The sequence below is a fragment of the Corvus kubaryi genome, unplaced genomic scaffold (genome assembly GCF_017639235.1).
Source record: "Corvus kubaryi isolate FWS band 111438036 unplaced genomic scaffold, C.kubaryi_AGA036_p1.0 71, whole genome shotgun sequence".
Taxonomy (NCBI): domain Eukaryota; kingdom Metazoa; phylum Chordata; class Aves; order Passeriformes; family Corvidae; genus Corvus; species Corvus kubaryi.
The window spans coordinates 19,516,635-19,536,911 of record NW_024582059.1 but is presented as its reverse complement, the minus strand read 5'-3'; the positions used below and the strand labels follow the sequence as shown (position 1 = coordinate 19,536,911).

The 20,277-nt window shown below is 40.1% G+C and overlaps 1 protein-coding gene across 7 annotated transcripts in view; it reads left to right on the top strand.

The window, feature by feature from the left end:
* WDFY3 (WD repeat and FYVE domain containing 3) overlaps positions 1 to 20,277 on the top strand; it is a 121,187-nt gene that overhangs the window by 17,089 nt on the left and 83,821 nt on the right. For all 7 annotated transcript variants that reach the window (XM_042049806.1, XM_042049810.1, XM_042049808.1 and 4 more), the window contains exons 2-6: positions 1,059 to 1,269; positions 7,913 to 8,036; positions 15,658 to 15,767; positions 16,815 to 16,976; positions 18,073 to 18,265. In XM_042049806.1, the coding sequence (XP_041905740.1) occupies positions 1,090 to 1,269; positions 7,913 to 8,036; positions 15,658 to 15,767; positions 16,815 to 16,976; positions 18,073 to 18,265 (769 nt within the window). In that variant the 5' untranslated portion in view covers positions 1,059 to 1,089. The remainder of the gene's footprint in view (positions 1 to 1,058; positions 1,270 to 7,912; positions 8,037 to 15,657; positions 15,768 to 16,814; positions 16,977 to 18,072; positions 18,266 to 20,277) is intronic.

Genomic DNA, 20,277 nt, shown 5'->3' with positions numbered 1-20,277 from the left:
CCTGGCTTTAGCATCCAGCTAGTGTCTTTCATCACAACTTAATCTTTGGGTTGGAGTTCTTCAGTAATGTCTACTTTCCCTTCGTTACTCTAATTACAGCACCTTTGGAATCATCACTTCTCCTTTTATTAATTGACCCTTCATGGTAACCTCTGCTTTTGATAATTTAAACAAGTTCTTTAAGTTTCTTGCTACAAGGCATTTTCTACTCTTGAATGATTTTTATAGCTATTACTGACCTTTGATTTTTCAACTGCATTTAAGCAATGAGATGTAGGCATTACAATTCTGTGGTGCATTTAATTATTAGTGGTCTTTACTTTGTATCACAGCTGAAACTGTTTCCCCTGTATTCCCCTTTACTCCTTCCCTAACTTGAATATGGTTGTGAGAATAGTCCCTTTTGCTGCAGTGTCCAGTTGGCTACATCTGTTTTACAGATTTATCTGCTCTGACCCTCACACCTCTTGTGCAAGGTCCTGCCTCTTAGACTTCAGTCTCACTGCTGGAAGACTGAGGTGTTATTCTGCAGAGCCAATAGCTGAGGTGTGAGATGAACGATAGCTCCATTGAATAGCTTTGTGTCTTTGCCATAGAGAAGTCAGGAGAAAATCTATGCTTGTCTCTGTATGATAAAGCCAATGTCTGAGAGAGTTTGAAGGTGTTGTGTGATTAGATTTTAAAGTACTGTTTTTATTCTGGAATTAATTTGAGAATACTTTGCGTTATGTAGATAACACTGTTGTAAATGCTGTGGGATGTGCACCAAAGGATTGTAAAACTCGTCCAAAAAAATATACCAGAGCATTTTGCAGTGTTCAAAGCAGGGCCAGCCGTGCTTTCTAAAGTTGGAAAATATCGGATGTTGTTCTCTTTCAAGTTGTTGGCTTTAAATCCTCCAGGCACGTCCTAATCAATGCCTAGCATATAAAATTAGCTAATGCTCTTAACTGCAGTGTGGTACTTATTGTGAGAGAGGGTGCTGTGTATTTAAAGGCTTTGATGGAATAATGCCTCAATCTCCTGTACTCAGCAAGTTCATTTTCCTTTCTGAGCAGGATACAAGGGAGCTTCCAGAAGTCAGCCAAGATGAATATGGTGAAGAGGATCATGGGCCGGCCCCGGCAGGAAGAGTGCAGCCCCCAGGACAACGCGCTGGGCCTGATGCATCTGCGGCGCCTCTTCACGGAGCTCTGTCATCCTCCAAGGCACATGACCCAGAAAGAGCAGGAAGAAAAACTTTACATGATGTTACCAGTATTCAACAGGGTAAGCTGGGCAATTTGCAAGAGGTGTTTTCTTTATTTGAATTGTCTGCTCATATTTTGTATTCCCAAGACTTTTTGGTTCTAGCGCAACGGATTTTCTCCCATTGCCATCCTTTCAGTTTTCCCTTTCTTCTCACACAGTGTTGTGTTAGGGGATAAACTTACCTTTGGAGATTCCCTTTTCTTACCACTTTTTCTCAAGTGCAATCCACAGATGCGTGTAGGCTGACAGCTTTTCTGCAGTGCTCACTATTATTAGTCATCTGATTTCCAACCTAAACTTTGGTAGCAAGTTTATGCCCACTTTTTTTGTGTGACAGCGCTGTCCTTGAGTCTAAATAGCTCTTCTCCCTTCTTTGCGTTTATTGTACTGATGCATATTTAGACATAATAATCATAATGTGTCCTGTCAACTTGGTTTTGCTAGGCTACATGAGCTGAACAGTTTTAACCTCCTCATGTGATATATTTTCTATATTCTCATCACCCTTATAGGCTTTTTACTGTGTATTGAGTCTGAATCCCCCTTCGTGGACAAGGGAGATTTTGAACAAGCAATCTGTAGGGAAGATATAATAGTCACTTTTACAGTGGCATTCATATTTCACTACTCCGTTGTACTCAGGCAACAAGATTTTGTTTGGAGGCAGAACTATGGCAACTGTCACTGGAATTAATAGGAACTAAATCATAATGTCTTATATCACTCAGTTACACTGTCAGGTTACTGTGAATAATAATTCTGATGGTAGTTTTAGGGTCTTGAAAGACCAGTACGTACAGATCTATCTAGCTTTCTTTTTTTTTTCCCCTGCTGTGACCTAAACTCTTGCTCCTGAAGTTGTTCTTGGGTGATGGATTTGTGCTTGTATATGCTACCACAGAGAACTGGATTAATGCAAAAACTAAACTGATGTTTTGTTGAAAGTATGGCTTATGAAGATGTTAGACACTGAGCTGCTTGCATGCTTGTGCTGGTTTTGGCTGGGATAGAGTTAATTTTCTGTATAGTATCTAGTGTGGGCTATGTTTTGGATTTGTGCTGGAAATAATCATGAAAAATATGGGGATTTTTTTGTTGTTGCTGAGCAGGGCTTACACAGAGCCAAAGCCTTTCTGCTCCTCACCCCACCCCACCAGTGAAGAGGCTAGGAGTGCACATGGAACTGGGAGGGGACACAGTGACCCCAGCTGACCCAGTGGATACATATGGTGTCAGGCTCAGCATATAAAACGGGGGAGAAGGAGGTGGAGGGGTGTTCAAAGTGATTTGTCTTCCCAAGTCACTGTTATTCATGATGGGGCCCTGCTCTCCTGGAGATGGCTGAGCACCTGCTTGCCCATGGAAAGCAGTGAATGAATTCCTTGTTTTGCTTTGCTGGCTTGCGTGGCTTTTGCTTTCCCAAGCATCTTTATCTCAACTCATGGGTTTTCTGCCTTTTACCCTGCTGTTTCTCTGCCCTATTCCACCTGAGAGCAATGAGCAGGTGTGGTGCTTAGCTGCCAGTTAGGGTTAAACTACAACAGTGCTGTGTAGAAAATTAATCCTAGTCAGAACATAGGATTACTAGGATTTTCGGTTGACTGGGTAGTGTGCTTTAGTGGATGGATCACTTGAATACCATTCTGTTGCCTTAGGTCTTATTTCTGCTGGTAACCTGTTGTGTGAGTTTGGGAGAAGTAAGCTCAGTTCATATACCTCCTTTTTAATTTATCTCCTTGGATTATATGCCTTTTAGTTACGGACTTTCTTGATTTGTTATTACAAATTAGCACAGTGGAATCTTAATCTTGCTTTGAGCCCATGAAGGTTATTTTGATGCAGTTATGCTTAGAAATCTCCCTCTGGTGGTTACATGAGGCTGATGCTTCTGGAAAGTAGAATGCCCTCACTTGAGCTTCTTCAGCACTTAACTCTGATCTGCAGGTGGAGAAGAATTTTTTCTTAGCCTTTGTGGTAACTACTGGCAGTAACATTATATCTATAGAAATTGCAGTTGGTGATATTGCTGGGTTTAAGTAGAATTAGTGTAGCGACACACGTACAGTAGTCTAAGGAAAGACTTTGATTATACTGCTGAGATGAAAAAGACCAGTTTTAATCTCTCAGTTGTTTCTGCCTTTTCTCTTTTCCTGTTTCCTTCCTTAATACAATTCCCCCTCCCCACGCCCCCCTTTACGCCACTTGCTGGCTTTGTCCTAATTCTCAGCCCCTCCTCTGGACTCTGGTGAAGTCTAGTTGAAGTTACTTCTTGTCTTTGCACCACTTGTTCTCACTGTTCTTCATTCAGCTCATGTGTTGAAGCATTCTGAAAACTAAATCAGTAGCCCCAAATTTTGTTGTTACTTCATCAAAATCAGCTCTTGTCTAAGTAATCTTGGGTACCATTTGCATTCTTGAAGAGATGATGGTTTCTGTGATTTCTATTTGTGTGAATGCATCTCAGAAACTTTTCCTCAGTTTTCTTCTTGTTTATAGTAGCTTTTCCTTCCCCAGGTTCCCCATGTCTCTTTTCTATTCTTTACAGAATCCATCTAGTTTTGTTTATGGGCTCTTTTCTCTGAGTGCTAGAGACTCTTTTGTATCCTTCTTTACTGAAGCAAACTTGATGCTGAAAGCACATTCCTATGTGTTTGCCAGATGTTTTATTTTTCAGTCCTAGTTCTGGTTGTTTTCTTCCTCTTTCCTCTTTTTTTCACCTCCATCAGTTTCCTAGTTTAGTTTTAACATCACTGTCCTTCGAGCTCTACCTGCTCTGAGCTTGTGAGCTTCGTGGAGCTGTCCTTCATGCCACAAATACAGGCTGTTGCCAGATGTTGTTGCTTCAGTTTTCAATCTCTAAAATCTGGATCATAGCCTGGCATATTGAGGAAAGCAGGTGTTGTTTCTGCTCTTTCACTTCCTTTCTTGCAGACCTTGATAACTATTATCAGTCATCGATGAACTGGGATAGTGTGACCCAAAAAAAACTTGATTTTTCTTGATCAGTCAGGTCTCATCCTGTCACTGTTATAGGGGGATTTTTTCCTTGCATTTCATGTAAATACACTCTGGCTTTCCTGTGTTCAAGAGGCTGAGCAGTTGTGATGCCCTCTATTGCTACTTTCACAGTTTACCTTTTTAGATTCCTGGTTAATGCCGCCGCCTTCTTTTGATGTTTGCATATACAATCTGCTGTGGCTTCCTCGGCTTATCTAGTTTTATGTCTTCTGGAGTGTCAACTCTTGATGGTACAGCTTGTTTTGGAACAATCCTGCTAGCTTAGTAGCTCTTCAGGTCATAGCAAGGCAAACTCTCATTGGAATAAAAAATAGTACAAGAAAAAATCTCATTTTCTAGAGAGTCTTGGAAGAGATTTTTCAGTGGCCGATATGGTAAATCTTGGTTCACTCTCAAATTTCTGACACAACTTTTCTCTGAGAAGGGGTACTTTTGCTGTCAGGACATTAATAAAACATTATTAGAAGATCCTTTCTAAAATTTTTCTTGTTTCTCAGACATAATCCTTAGCTGCAGATGTTTTAAGTGATCAGTTAATAAGCTTCATTCAAATTCAGACTCTGAATCCATCCATAGTTACTTTGTATGGTTATCTTTATTCTGTTGAAGATTTTTAAGTGTGATTGAGTACTTTTTCTGTTACTGCCTTAAGCAAAGATTATGATGGTGTATCATAAAAGCATTATCTGTTACAAGATTGGGATGTCTGTGTTAGGAGGAGAGACTCCAAACAAATTGTGAAGCTCAGATCAAAACTTCTGTGCCATCCCTTAATGTGTACTCCAGAATGTCTCTTATATCAGAGTGGTGAGCTGTTAGAGGCGGGAGCTGCATGTGTTTGGCTGGAATCAGTGTGTGTGTGTGTACAAAATGCAGTAAGGAGTTCTGTGAGAAGCATTATTTTTGCTGAGTGCAGAGATCTAGAGTGAAGAAGGTAACTCTGCTTCCCAGAGGCATCCAAGTGGCCAGCAGCAGGCAGCCAGTTAAGTAATGAGGGTATCCAGGAGCTCTTTTGAGGCTTTCTTGCTTAGCTGTGGGGTTGAGTTTTTTCCTCTCATTAGAGGCATCTCAAGTTTTTTGTGAAATGCAGCTTCATTTCCTTTTTTTTTTTTTTTTTTTTTTTTATTTGGAGGATTATTAATCAGTAAATTCCGCAGAGCTAAAGCATTCTTAAGTTTGGTTTATAGATAGAGCATGTCTCAAACGTGCTGTGGATAAAACCATCTTGCTAGTTCTGGTAATGAATGGGTTTACAGACCATTTATTTTTCTTCATTGTTCAGGGAGGCGTATGAAATGATGAATCACATAGTAATGAAAAGCTAAACTGGTGCATAATTAACAAAAGATTGGCCCCTTGGAAGAGTACTCAAAAGGCTCCTTTCAGAGTTCAGTGAGTTTGTGGAAGCACTGCTCTACCAACGTGGTAGTAACACTTGTGCAGTATGTGAGAAAAGTAGATGGAATGATGAAGAGGCTGGTGTTGAATAAGTGGTACATTGTTACATTGTCTTGAAAGAGCCTGCTTTTCCTTATTAAAAAGACGATTTACTGGTAAAATGTGTAACGTCCTGGTCTTGGTTTTTACTACCACTTTTAGTCAGAGGGTATATAAATATCCAATGGAAATGCTTATTTACATAGTGCAAACTTGGTTATGGGGCAACTAATTAAAATCCACTTGACCTCAGTTGCCCTTCTGCTGTAACTTTGAGTTCTCTGCATTTCCTGGGAACTGCTGACAAATCTGAGCAAGCTCAGGACAGGTAACAGGGCCACTAGTTTTTCCTCTTCACTTGGTCTGGGTGAAAGAGCTTTAAAGAATTAGTGACAAGATGACAAGATGCTAATGTGCATTCTGGCCTAGATAATCTTGCTTACGTTGTATCAGTGAGCATGCAAGCCTCAATGCCCTCTTCCCTTCGTACTGCCTTGTGGAAGTTAGGGGCTCTTGGATGAATTGGGAGCTGATGCAAACAACTGCAAAAGGAGGTCTTGTGAAATATTTAGGGAATCTTGGATTGTCTGTACTAGGAATGTTGTGTAGTCTGTAATCCAAATGAGGGGATTTTTTTTGGTCCACAGAAAACAGTTGTCTGCCTGTAATGTCTGGTCTCCCATTTGCTTGCTTTAGTGGTAATAGTGGTTGAAATTTCCAGTATGAGAAATACTTATGCCTTTGGTGAAAACTATTTTTATTTTGAGGAAACTGAGTGTTCAATTTCAGTGCTGTATTTCTGGCTCCATTTCATCATGACTTTGCAATGCAAGTAGACAGGAAAAATATTTTTGGCTGTTTTGTGATGTGCCAGAGCAACTGATACTAAGGGAGGTAAGAAGTCAAACTTAGCAAAGGTTATTCTTTCTTCTGCCTTTTAAGTTTTCTTCAGTGACTTAGGGGTTCCAAGGTAAGTTGGCACCACAATTACTTTGCATCCCTGTTGGCTGTAATCATGGATTTCACTGGATGTCTCTGGACTTGAGAATGACCTCAGCCAAGTAGGTCAGCAGCTCAGCTGTAATAGGATAACTGGGTCACCCAGAGAAAGGAGACAGGGGCAAAACAGCTGTTGAGTCCGAATCAGTTGTACTGTTGTAGAACACATAGTCCTTCTGAGAGGCCAGTATAACCTGTTGAACTTAAGTTTTGCTAGAAAAATACTGTCATCTTTTATGCCTGTCAGGGACACTCCTGAAGGTTACATAAATACCTGTATGGGAGAAAAATCGAAACAAGCAGGGACTGTTCAGGTGTTGAGCAGGCTATTCTGTTTCTTCAGCACTAACACAAGTGATGATACCGTAATTTGAGTTGCATGCTTTGTTTGATAATGAATATCATAGGTTTATTGTGACCATTTTAGTGCAAGTTTTACATTGGAAGTGTGGATAAAGACTCTTTTTTTTGTGCAGTCTTGAATGAAGAGTAAATTACTGCAGCAACTAGCTAATCCATTTTGAGATAATGTGTTCCACAGCTTAGTGTGATACGACAGAGTTAACACATTTCTTCCTGTTATATGTGATTTAATACATTATTTGATAACATAATCAATGCTTAATCATGAAGAATAAGTTCCTAGAATTAAGTGACAATTTATTAAAAAAAAGTCTGCTGTTACGTTCAGAAGGATCTCAAAAGAGGAGAGTAAGTCCTTGGGATATCAGCAACATGGAAGGCTTCCTGGTATTGTCAGTTTATTGAGGAAGGACGTAACAGGGCAGTTCCAATTCTTAGTCCTTTTAAAAGATTTTATGTACGTCATTTGATTTAGGTCTAGTAGATAGTAAAGGAGTTGATCTTAAAAACAGAAGTCCTGTTGGAGAATTTGGTCTGGTACCTGATCTTTACCCCAGACTGCAATCTCAGTCTTTTGGGGCTCTGTGGGGCTTTCATCTTGTGAGAAAATTTACAACTCTCTTTTCCCCTCCATTCATCAGATCTTACCTCCTGAAATGAGGTCTGAATTCCAACTCTGAACATACTGTAGAGCCTGCACTGTGCAAACCAGTGCAGTGATGAATGCTGCAGCATGAAAAACTTGTAATCTCCATAGGAATACTTCTTCACAAAGGAACATGGTAGTTTGTAGTGATCCTTGTAAACTGAACGATTTAATGCATCCATTTTTCTCTTGGTTCAGGTGTTTGGAAATGCTCCTCCAAGTACAATGACAGAGAAATTTTCTGACCTCCTGCAGTTTACTACTCAAGTGTCACGATTGATGGTGACTGAAATTCGACGGAGAGCATCGAATAAGTCCACAGGTATTGCATGGGGCACAAGGGTGGGCTTTCCCACATCTGTGCATCGTGATTTTCAGATCAGTCAGAATCCTATGAGCTGCCATTCACAGCAACTGTGCAGGCTCAGAAAATGAATTCTTCGCAATGAAAATGTGTTGCCTTTTGTTTCTTTGGACTAAAAGAGAGAGGAGGAGAAAGAGGTTAGAGGTTTCCTCCCTGAGTTATGGAGAAAGCTGAGTTCCACAAAATTCCAAGAGATGAGAAAGAGAGAGGAGTGAATTGAGTTGCGTGACCTCCTAGGAGAAGGGGGCCAAGAACCTGCATGTGGACAGCTGCTGTATTTCACCTGAGGTGCCTGTTGGTGGTGTGTTGTGTCACTTGGAGATGCCAGCATTCCAAAACTGTGCATTTTAAATTAGCTGCTGGCCTGGAAACTAATAAGATGTGAAAATACAGCAAGTCCTGCATTAGGACCAACACTGCCAGCCCTAGAAAAATGTCAGTGGACTCCTCTTCTTCTCTGATTATTAAATGTCAGGGTGAGATTTGGTTCTGTTGCACCCTGGATGTGTCAGAACCTGATGTCGTATTGGCAGTTGCGTAACTGAGGACAATGCACCAACAGGGCAGTTTCATTAGCTTTCCTCTTAGACTTCCTTTTGTGAAGAGGAGTCCTTCCAAGAAGTATCAAGTCTTTGCCTACTAGATAATTTTAAGATCTGTGCTGTGTTCTCAGTTTGGATTTGGTGGTAAATGAGGACTGGAAAAGGCTGTGAAAATTATTATGCAGGAAGTCAGGAGTCACAAACTGTGCCAATTACAATATATTTCCATTTTAAGTAGAGTGACTAACAGTGAAACAGTGAAACATTCCAGATGGCTAAACAGATATCATAGACAAAACCTGTTCTCTATGGGTAAACAGGCGCAAAATGTCTTTTCTTTGAGTATTGGGGGGAAATAAATGTCCAACAGCCATGCTGGCAGAACGGTGATGTTTGCTTGACCTTTTTTCCTGGGGAACATTTGTTGTGCCTGCTAGTCTATTACTTCATCCATACCTCTGCTTGTTGCTCCAAGATAATCCAGTTCTTAAAACCTCACAAGTTGGAGGTAGATTTTTGTTGGTGGTGGTGGTTTGGGGTTTTTTCATGTTTTCCACCTCACCTAGAAACTTGACCACAATGACTAAAAAGACAGTTTGGTGCACTTCTAAGCTTTAATGTAATGAATACCAATGTTTCTGTTAAAACAGAAAGCAGTCATTTTTCCTCTGTTATCAGGATTGCTGTTACTCTGGTCAGTAAACCCTTTTTAGACCTCAAGAAAGCCTCATGGGTCCATGTTCTGCAATTGCGTCGTGACTCTTGGTGAGACCAGTGGGTTGAGGCTTCCTCTCCAGAAATGACCTATTAACAAGCTGTTAAAACTCAGTTTATAGACTTCTGTGTTAAAATTACTAGAGCTAGATACACACTTCCTGTGATGCTGATTAAAAAAACCCAGAAATTATTGGTTTCTTAGAATATGTTTTATGCTAAAGACATAATATTGTGTCTGTGGATTGTGAAGACTCTTGCATAATTTTTTTTTAAACTTTTATTCTTTTTTCTGTCTCAAACAAAAAGATATAACATATCTTAGTAGTCGTTGACAGATAATTATATCTCCTAGTGTGTTTTTAAAATTATAAAACTTTGGTGACAACAACATGCAGGAAATGTCCCTGGTAATATGCAAGTGCGAATTCCTGATGGTGTGAAATGCTCCATGTAAATAAAGAAAATAGCTAAGCCTGTTTTAGAGACAAGCTTTCCATACATTCAAAAGTCAACTTTCGATAGTTAATGACAGGGAAGAAATTTTGTAAGAACTTCATTTCTATAAATGTGTTGCCAGTATTTCACAGTGGGGAATATGGTATGGTTAAATCTTGCCTGTCAGTATGTTGTGGTCGAGGTTTTTTTTCCTCTGCTTTTGTGTTTTTTCTACTCCATCTGATAATGGAACACAGGGCAATTATTTTTATCAGGCCTTTGAATATTTATGCTAATAGCTATGTGAGTAATGCCTGCTATGGTGGAGGCATATCTCAGTTATTCTTGGCAGACTGTAGTAGTTTTCTCAGAACAGTGTTTTGTGATTCAGTAGTAACTGTGCCAGCACCCTGTCTTAAGTGGTTTCTGAACATTGCCATTGTAGTTGTGTGTTCAGCTGCAGTTTCAACTGCCTTATTTCTCTGGTAGGGATGTAATCTTGGAGTAAGAAAAATGAAGCAGTTAAATCTGAGTTAAATTATCTTGCAGGTTTCAGTCTTTGCTGTACAACAGTGATGATTTTCAGGTGACAGCAGTAACTGTTTATGAGGATTAGTGACTAGTTTCCCTTGCCATGGAGTATCTAGTCTGTTTAGAAGATGGTGGGGTCATGGGTGAGATAGCTCTATATACTTGAGATTTTTAGCTGCCACATTTTCCACAACTAAGTCTGATTTTGTGTCTGAATTGATCAAAAAGTTGTGGTAATATTATATATATAAAATATATGTTAAAATGTCTATTTCTAGTGTAATCTCAGTTCTGAAATTAACCTTTCTTTTGGGAGTAAGTGCATCTAGCTCAGAGCTGAAAAAGACTTCTGAAAAAAGGAACAGGGACAGCTGGAATCTTGGTAGAACCACTGTGGCTACTAATTACTACTTTGGCTGGAAGGAAAGCAACACTTTCATTTAATGTATTTTTCTAAAGACATTCCCTGGGTGCAGTTGGTGGTTCTGTGATTTTGCAGATATTCCAGCAGCATGTGTTTAAACTAAAGTTTCTGGGGAAGGAATCAGAGAATATCCTGGGTTGGAAGGGAGCCACAAGGATCATCAAGTCATTAAGTCAGTGGCCCATACGTGGACTGAACCCACAGCCTCGGTGTTATTAGCACCAGGCTCTGACCCACTCCTCTCTTTCACTCTAAACAGCTTCTCATATTTCGTTAGTTGAGGGTGTGCAAACCTGTGATTTGGTACCTGGTAGTGCTTATTCCATTTTTGCTAAAATGGATTTCTATCTCTGTCCTCCATTGTCTGCATCTGAGCCCACCAAATAACATCCAGTCAGGGCCCATTATTTAATGCATTAACATTTATCCTAGGGAGATTCAGAATGATTCCCTAAGTGATGGGCAGTCCTGCAACCTGGAAAGTCATACCCTAGTCAGATATGAGTAAGTGGTAGTGACGACAGATGAAACTGTGAAGAAGGGTAGAAAATTGAACAATGAGAAAGCAAAGTAGTACATCACAGAGCTGGAACTTTTTAGCCTTCTTTCAAATTCAACTTCAAAAGTTAGGTTGTTTGGATTTTTTTAGGATTTATTTAATGTACTAGTCTGTGTACATCACTGTTTTGTGTACTTTTAGAGTTCAATTTAGTTGTATCTCTGTTAATTTCAGTCAATTTTTCATTTCATATTTGCAATATTTTCTGTATTTATTTGTTTCAGTATTTACTATTTAATGCTAAATTTCTTTTTACTGTGCTACTAGACCGTTCAGCTAATCCTTCCTAACTCCAGAAACAACACTTTCACTTATTGTTTATACCCACTGAATGTTGTAGTGATTTGCTCTTTTTTAAAGGTTTTTTTGAAGGGGGGCGGGGAGAGAGGAGGTGTTTTCTATTTGGGGTTTTTTCACCATTCTTTTTAGTTTTTAGGGGTTTTTTTCTTTGTTTGGTTTTTTGTTGGTTTTTTGTTGTTGTTTGGTTCTTTAAGGTTTTTTTAGTTTGTGTTTTTTTGGGGGAGGAGGGGCAACACCCTCTGGTTTCTTTCTTTTCCTCTTAATTTCACAGATTTACTCAAACTGTTTCTCCACTGAAAATGCTTTGAATTTCTTTAGGCATTTATCTAGCAGATCTGCTGAAAGACTGTCGTTATCTCATCTTCAAACCATTTTGGGAGATCAAGTTGATGAACATTCATCATCATTGCAGAAAACCACATCAGTGGTTTGTATTTGGCCTCTGACAATGCCTACCTTTATTCTTCTTCAAATTCCAGTGATCTGCAAACTCTGTTTTTATTGTTCTTTTTTAGTTTATCTATATCACATCAGCATAATTAATTTTATGTTTGTCCTAAATCCACAAAAGTTAGTATAATTTGTTGAAGTGCATCTTGTATTTGGGTAGATTACAGATGATAGTTGAAGGAATCTTCTTATCTTCTGCTACTAAGCTGCCTTTTGGGCTCTTCCCATGATGAAGTCTGAAGTTTTCCTGATAGTGAGGATGTTTGTCAATAAAATAAGTGCGCTTAGGGGCTGCTTTCAGACTTTTTTTGGTACATTAACTTTTCTTCTGCTGAGAAGGGACTCTGTTGGAAATGATTTCACATGATGTGATTACACATCTTGGTTTTTTCATTATATATGTATGTTTTCCCTGTTCTGTGGGTGACTTTGCTTTACAAAGTGATTCTGGTTTGTGCTTATTGAAATTGCTCTGAAAGGGAAAAAAGAAGTGTCCTATCAGCTACTATTTATCAAGAGGCAGTTCTGATCAACAACTGCTATAACTTACTGCTTTTGGTCAACTTTCTCTTTACTTTTGGTGCTTTCTACCAGATCTTATGCAAGGCAAGTGTAGTGCAATATAGAGCCTTTCCAAGAGATCCTAGAAAGCCTGGTTTTTAATCATCTGAATTAGTGAGGCTAAAAGCTGGCACAGTTGACTTGTTTTATCTTTGGATGAAGAGCCCTCCATTTCTGCACACTGCAAAGGCATCAGCCGCTTCATATCTGCCACTTGAGATGACAGCCCAACACTGCTCCTGATGATGGAAGGCCGACTTTGTGCCGTCAAGTTTTTATTTGGGTTAATAATTCTCTCTTACTATCTAGGTAATTGGAATTATTTGTACTCTGTAACTCTAGGTGCCTGACTGTGTCTTCAGGCATTTCCCACAAGCAGTAGCAGAGACTTCTGGAAGGCTCCGTTAGAGAAGGGATCCCTGCCTTCAGCTTCACTACCCCCAACACACCTATCCATACCTTTTACTCTGCCTCCCCTCCCACCCTTGGCACATGCACAGATACTTTTTTCAGTAATATTGCCCTCCAGAATAAGCTGTACAAAAGTCTGATGACACTATTGTATGCTGTTGATGGTTCTAAACCATCTAACTAAAAGCTTCTTGCACTGAATTTGCCCTTAGTGCTATTGCTATAGGCACCAACACTGATTGTAGTGCTTGTAGCATTGATTTTTGCTACCCATCTGAATGAGTCTACTCCCATTGCTTGCTACCTGCTGGTTTTCTGAAGTCCGGGATTCAGTGCACCTCTTGCACGTGAAACAAATTTTGTTGTTTGATTCTACCAAGCCTCTATCTCATATATACTGAATCCATGCTGGAAAATCAGACTCCTGTGTATTCACCATGTAACCACGTCATCATGGTTATACTCATGTGTACGTGCTTGCACAGTTGTCACAATAGGTATGTTTACATATTCTTTTATAGGTTTTTCTCTTTGCTTTTTTGCTGTTCTTACTAGTTAGCATATCCCACTCCTGTATTGGCTTTCTTCTGCAGCAAAGTTGAAGGGCTAAGGACATCTGAGTGGGGCACATAGAGGATGTTACAGTAAATGATGACTCGGGTGCTTCAAAACCAGGGGAAAGGTACAAGGAATAAATTAAGACTAGTGCTGATGATAGAAGTTAATCTTATATGATAGCGCTATCAAATTTGCTCAGAGCAGATGACAAGAGAACGTCTTCCAGCACTTAAAATGCTGTCTGTGTTTTAGGTAATGCTTAATTAAGAGTGACAGCTTTGAAACTGTTATTTATAGTGTTCAACTACTATGCCAGAATGCCAGCAGCGTGACAACTTTTTCAGAAGCGTGGGCTTAACCCCTGAGTCTCACTTTCAAAGGTGACTAAACGAGCCCCTGTTCCACAGGTGGCTTTGGAGACTGCCCAAAGGAGGCTGTGCACACTCAGTTTGGTACCAGTCTTGCAGTCAAAGACAGATTGCCCAGCTCTGTCTGTGGTGGGATAGAAAGAGAACCGGCCTACAAAATCACACCTCATGCTGGGCTGGTGGGGCACTGTCCTTGTAGAAGCAGTGCATGCTTTAGACATGCTTGACTCTCAAAATTGAGGAAAAATGGCTTTTGTCAGGAATTCTGGCAGTTTGCCTATGTCTTTAGTGTAGGAAATGCAACTGTGTCACAGCTGTTGTGCTTTCTAAGTTGGCCTGTTCCAGCCCAACCACCTAACCAGAGCTTTCGCACTGATAGTTTTGGAAGACAGTGCCCACCAGGTACTTCAGGTCCGCATGCTGGGAAATGGGTACTTGTCCTTGTTTGTGTGTTTCATAAATTGCCTTACCTTTCACCTTGGTATCTCAGCCTTTGTTTTATCTCAGCCTAATGGAGGGAAGTGGTAGGGGCCTCTCCTTGCTTTAGCATCAGAATTGGAAAAGCCAGTGGTTTGTACAGAAGTCTGTTATGGGAATAAGTCTGCCACACAAAAACATGAGAGAGGAGCCATTGCACAAATGAATCAAATCTGCACAGCTGACAGTGTGGTGCTTCAGAAAGCTATCTTCTCAATGTAGTCGATGCTACAAGTTTGATGAGTACTTTGCCATATGAAATGTGCTGCCTGTCGAATAAACTTCTTCCCAGGTGTTTGCTGGGGCATCTTAACAGCAAATGAAGCAAACAAGCCAATATTAAAATTGGATTTTTCTTCAGTTAGAGATTTATTCCTCCATTAGTAATTCCTTTGTAATTTCTTTTTTATGTGATACTATTCACCTTCCCTTTCTGTCCTAGCTGACACTAAAAGCACAGGAGATGATTGATACACAGTTATTAATGAAAAATGGTTTTAAATTTCTCTTAAAGGTAATGGGCAGACATCACAACTGGCATTATAGACTTCTTACATAAGTGTGTTTTCAGGCAGCAGTGAAATGGGATTGCATTTTCTCTTGATTTATTTATTGAGGCTGATAACTTGTTTACTAGGCTGAGTATTTGTCTTTGGCTCTGACTGATACGGAGTAGCATCCAGAAGTGGGTCTCAATCGTAAGAATTATCCATAAGCTGTTACTGTTTTCATTCTCAAAAAATGTAGGCTGGGGATGTGGTAATTGCTGATCTTAGCCTTAATGTTACTTTTTTTCCTGTTTTTTATTCCTTTTGTCTTTCAGCACCTCTCCTTCCCTACAATCCCCGTTACCCTCCATACTGTTGTTTCAGTGCAGTGCTTTTTTTCAGAAATTTCAGGTATTTCCACAGAGGCCACTAACTGGTGGTGACTTCATGTCTTTGGAAAAAGTATACTGTGTTTGATAAAGCAAAAATACTCAAACAAAAGTCACTGCAGGTTACTGAAATCTGTCTGCTGGTCAAAGAATGTACTTTTTGCAGCCATGCCACGGTAAAAGCCAAGTGTGTGTGTAAGACTGGAATGTGTGTCTGGAAAGTGTAGGCCTAAGCCTAGTCCTTTTTTCAAGTAGTGCTGCAAAGGTGAATTTATGCTCAGTGCTTGGGGCTGCTGAGAGGATGTGTCCCCTTCTGCAGACTTCCAGACTGAGTTCTTACTGCTTTTTTCTTTTTACTCTCCCCTACAGAGGCTGCAAGTCGTGCCATCGTCCAGTTTCTGGAGGTCAATCAAAGTGAAGAAGCAAGTAGAGGTTGGATGCTGCTCACCACAATCAATTTACTAGCTTCATCAGGACAGGTTAGTCTGAAACAGCAAAGCTGAAAATAAATTATGGTGTGGAAGAGACAAAAGCAATAATAGAATGAGCTGCATGAACACTCACAAAAAGATATAACTATATTCTGCTTTTCTGTGTTAAGATACTCTTTCTCTGATACTGCCACAGGACTTCTGCTTTAGCTCCTTGTGGTTTCAGTTGCCTGAAAAAAACCAGTCATTTTGAGACTTGAATTTATAATGTTCTTTTGAATTATGCATGCAACTTTTATTGCTGCCCAAAGGCTTCTCTCACATGCTGCTGCTTAGTGCCCCCTGAGATGCATGGCACATACAGGACCTAAGTAGTTCAGATTTTGAACTTTGCACACGTCGCTGGAGGAGGGCCACAGCAGTTGCAAAAAGCAAGGCCAGCAGCAGTGCTGAGTGGTTGGTAGTGAATCATTCCTGCCTCTGCTTCTGGTGCTGCCCTCCATCAGAGAGCTATCTCTAGCAGTGTACTGGGCAGCTGTGTGGTTTGTTATTTCTGCTCCAATCTGCCTTTGCAATTCAACACATCATCTTATTTCTGTTTTGGTACACCACCAGCCTCCACGCCAATTTGTCTTCTCTTCCCACTGATGCTTTCAGATTTTCTACTACCTTGCTTCTTAACGGCGGCTTACACCTTCTTGCCAAGTGAGAGCATAAATTGAATAGTCCTTCTCCCACTCCCATTTCTACTGCTACAAAGAATTGGTAGCTGACGAGGGCTTGGCTGAAGGTCTTGTAATTAACTTGTTAACTTCTGTTGGCAGAGACTGACAGGTTTTGTTTCTGTCCTGTGCAATAAGAGCTCTGAGCTGTGGCTGTGAGATGCTGTTGTCATGTAAATAAATCATCCTATTTTTAGAATTACTGTTTGGATAGGCATTCAAGAATAGATGGTGAATCTGTACTGCTGTGTGAATACCTCACCAAAGGTGTGAGAAAGAAAAACCAGCATTTCAATCAACTGCATTATTATCGATGTTTTGAATATATAATATGCTGAACTGGTATTTTTCACTGTGTTTTCTTCTTCCTCAGAAAACTGTGGACTGCATGACTACAATGTCAGTGCCTTCCACACTTGTTAAATGTCTGTATCTGTTCTTTGACCTTCCACACGTGCCTGAGGTAGTTGGAGGAGCACAGAATGAACTACCTCTCGCAGAGCGCCGAGCGCTGCTACAGAAAGTCTTTGTACAGGTAAGAAAGGTAAAATAGGTCATAGAATTTGAAAGAGGAATGTAAATACTTCATGTGAGCAAAGTCTAGAAACTTTTCACTTGAGCCAAGTGTTACTCTTCCTTGATTCTTCAAAAACTGATGGCTAAGAGAGAGGTGGATTTTCCTGGAAGCACAATTGAGGTTAAATTTCCACTCCTCCTGTAGATTTTGTCTTTGAAAAATACCTCCTGTACAGAAATGCATGCAGTTCTTCTGCACAGATACTTAGAAGGAATAACATGTGGACTAATTATTGTGTTTTCATCTAACTGGTCCTAGTACTTGGTATCTTTGGCTGCTACTGATTGAAATAGACATAGTAAAAAACATTAGTATTGATAATAAAGTGGTACTCTCAAATGAACTGATTGGAATGGGTGAGGTTTCAGACCTCCCCCTCCAGCTGCAGACAGCCTGCCTCCAGTTTTCTGAGAGGGAGCTTGAGTTCTTCCTGCACAAGATGCAAAATGGAGATAGGATGTCCTCAAAACATGCAGAAAAGGGACTGAGATGTAGTAGCTTCACTTCTGTGGCTGCCTTTTGACTTGGTTATAGTAATTAGGAAATTCAGATCCAGTTGCCAGTTATTCAGGTAGGTCTGCAGTTTTGCTGTAGCCTTTCCTGACAAACTTAATTTGACCAAGATGTTATGGTTGCTGCTCTGCCAACAACCCATCAATAGCACTCTTCCTGCATTAGGAAGGGATACAGCAGTTTGCCTCACAGAGCTTCTCCCCCACTGCAGAATTTAGACCTGTAAATTAGGCAACTGGCAGATTCTCCAAGAGTGGAATATCCTGGTACCTGTGCAAGTACGCTGTGTCAGCCTAAGAGATTTAAACTCTGCTTCCAGTCTTCTGGTAAGCATTTTAATCTGAAGTGGGACTTCAAATAACCATGTGTCGAATGACCTTGTCTTGTGTTCAAAGTACTGAAACATACAAAGGGAGAACAGCATGTTACCTTTTTTAATGTGTTTGCTTAAAGGAAGAATGTTTCACCTTTTACTAAGTCTAGGCAAAATTAGCAAGGATAAAGGTATTCATGCTAGTTGTTTATTGACTTCCTATTTCAGATCCTAGTAAAATTGTGCAGTTTTGTGTCCCCGGCGGAAGAATTAGCTCAGAAGGATGATCTCCAGCTTCTCTTCAGTGCAATAACCTCATGGTGCCCTCCCTATAATCTGCCTTGGAGGAAGAGTGCAGGAGAAGTACTAATGACCATATCTCGTCATGGCCTTAGTGTCAATGTAGTGAAATACATTCATGGTATGTGTCTTCCTTCAGTATTATTTATTGGGATATTTTCCTGCTCTTCTTTCATAGTTTTCTTATTTGGGAAATAGGCATGAAAATAATAGGGAAGCTTCTAGGCTTTTAGTTTGGACATATGCATATTTATGTACAGGTAACATTTCCAAGCACTTGTGTAGTGAGAGAGGTGATTTTACCTGAGTCTGTCTCATTCACATTTCAATTTAACCTGGGAGGATAGAGTTTTCTCTCATGTTTTGGTGTAGAGTTCATGACAAGAAAAAGGAAAGGCTTTTGGTAACTTCAGTAACTCCCTGTATTGAAAAATACTCGCTGTGAAGATGCATTAATCCTTAACAGCCAGCTGTCTTCCTCCCCTGTGGTCCAGCCCAGCTCCCCCAACCTAAAGATGTTGTTCTTAGGGCCTGGCCCATGGAGGCTCTTTGCTTGGCTGAGAACCACACCTGTGCTTGATGGGTTTGCAGCCCCTCTGTTTTCCCTGTTCTCTCACTGACTGGATTGCTGACACTTCAGCCAGCCTACATTTCTTCTGCCAGGCCCTCATCTTCCCCACCTTTCCATACAGCTTACAGATTGCAGGTTTTGTGCATCCTGAAGGCCAAATGAAATTATCTCGTGGGCTTAATCCAGACTGCAAGTCACCAAATGAATGAAGCATCCAGAATCATTCCAGTTTGTCTTCTGTCCATTTTCTAAGACAAGTAGATCCTGGCTGTTGCTGGCATGGAAACTGTAGTGTACAGGGACATTTCTGTAGCTGGTTACAGATTTTGGTAGCTAATAAAAGTAGCAGTTTGCTCATCATCTATCTTTGCAAGGAGCTGGTGAAGAGGCAGTTGCCAAGCTGGTTCACAACCACTTGCAGATGAAAACCAGTGTTGGAGAAGATATTAGCTGCCTGGAAGCAGCTTTGCATACAAATGATTCTTTTTGCATTAATTGAAAACTGGATGGGTGTTTAGGTATGTAGGACTTGAGGTAAGGAATCTGATAAAATATGTTTCTAATATTATATTTAAGGCTTTTAGACTGTGGGACCACATAGGAAGCATTTGTAGTTTTTAAATTGGACTGACTGTTGGAATGAACTAACATCCTTATACATTTTAGCGGTGTACACCTACTGGAAAAAAAGAAACCCACAATTTTGGGTTGCTCACACCCTGAGAAGCAAGTAGTTAGTTAAAAGGGTCTGCAGAACCATTTTGATGGTTTATTAAATATATCATCCTGCTCCCACATACTTCACAGAAAATTTCAGCCTGTGTTTTTTCTTGTGCTAACAGTGTGTTTCCAATTCCAGTTAAAAAGATGTGAATATACAGTATCACTTGAAAGCACAGCATAGTCACCAACTGAGTGTTTTCAGATAGGGCTTGCAAGGTGATAGGCTTCTGGTGGGCTTTTGATGAGTGTAGAAGGTGTATGTATGTATGTATGTGTGAAAATGTTATGAAGTGCAATAAGTTTTGACTGTCATTTGGCATATTACAACTGCTACCTTTATTGCTTCTGTATGGCCTTGGTCCACAGAGGAGTGAAACTGGCATATGAAAAGATACTCTAGGTTCTTTAAAAAGAGAAATGAAGTCTTAAAAAGAAAACCAGTTGGCATTCCTTCTTGCTTTTTGATTAAAAAAGTGAACCTGACTTGAGATAGCAACGTCTGTCTCAAGGCTCATCATATATTCAGAAAAAATTTAAGATATTTCATCATAGGCAAAGGAGCATCCTTTCACCATCTCATGCTCTGATTTAATCTCTGGAAAATTTTGTTACCAGTCTAGCTAGAAAGATTTGTGCTTGTGTTGTGCATGCTGCAAAGATAAAATAGCAAATAATGGAAAGGAGCATCTTTAAAACAGAGTGCAACAAATCTCACTATAGACTTGAGAAAACTTTTTGTTGCTGACTGAATGAACTGATGGGATGTGAAAATTATGCAGGGCAAGACAAGCTGTCTCTCTTTGATGCCAGCCAATGAAATGCTAACCAGAGTAGGGATA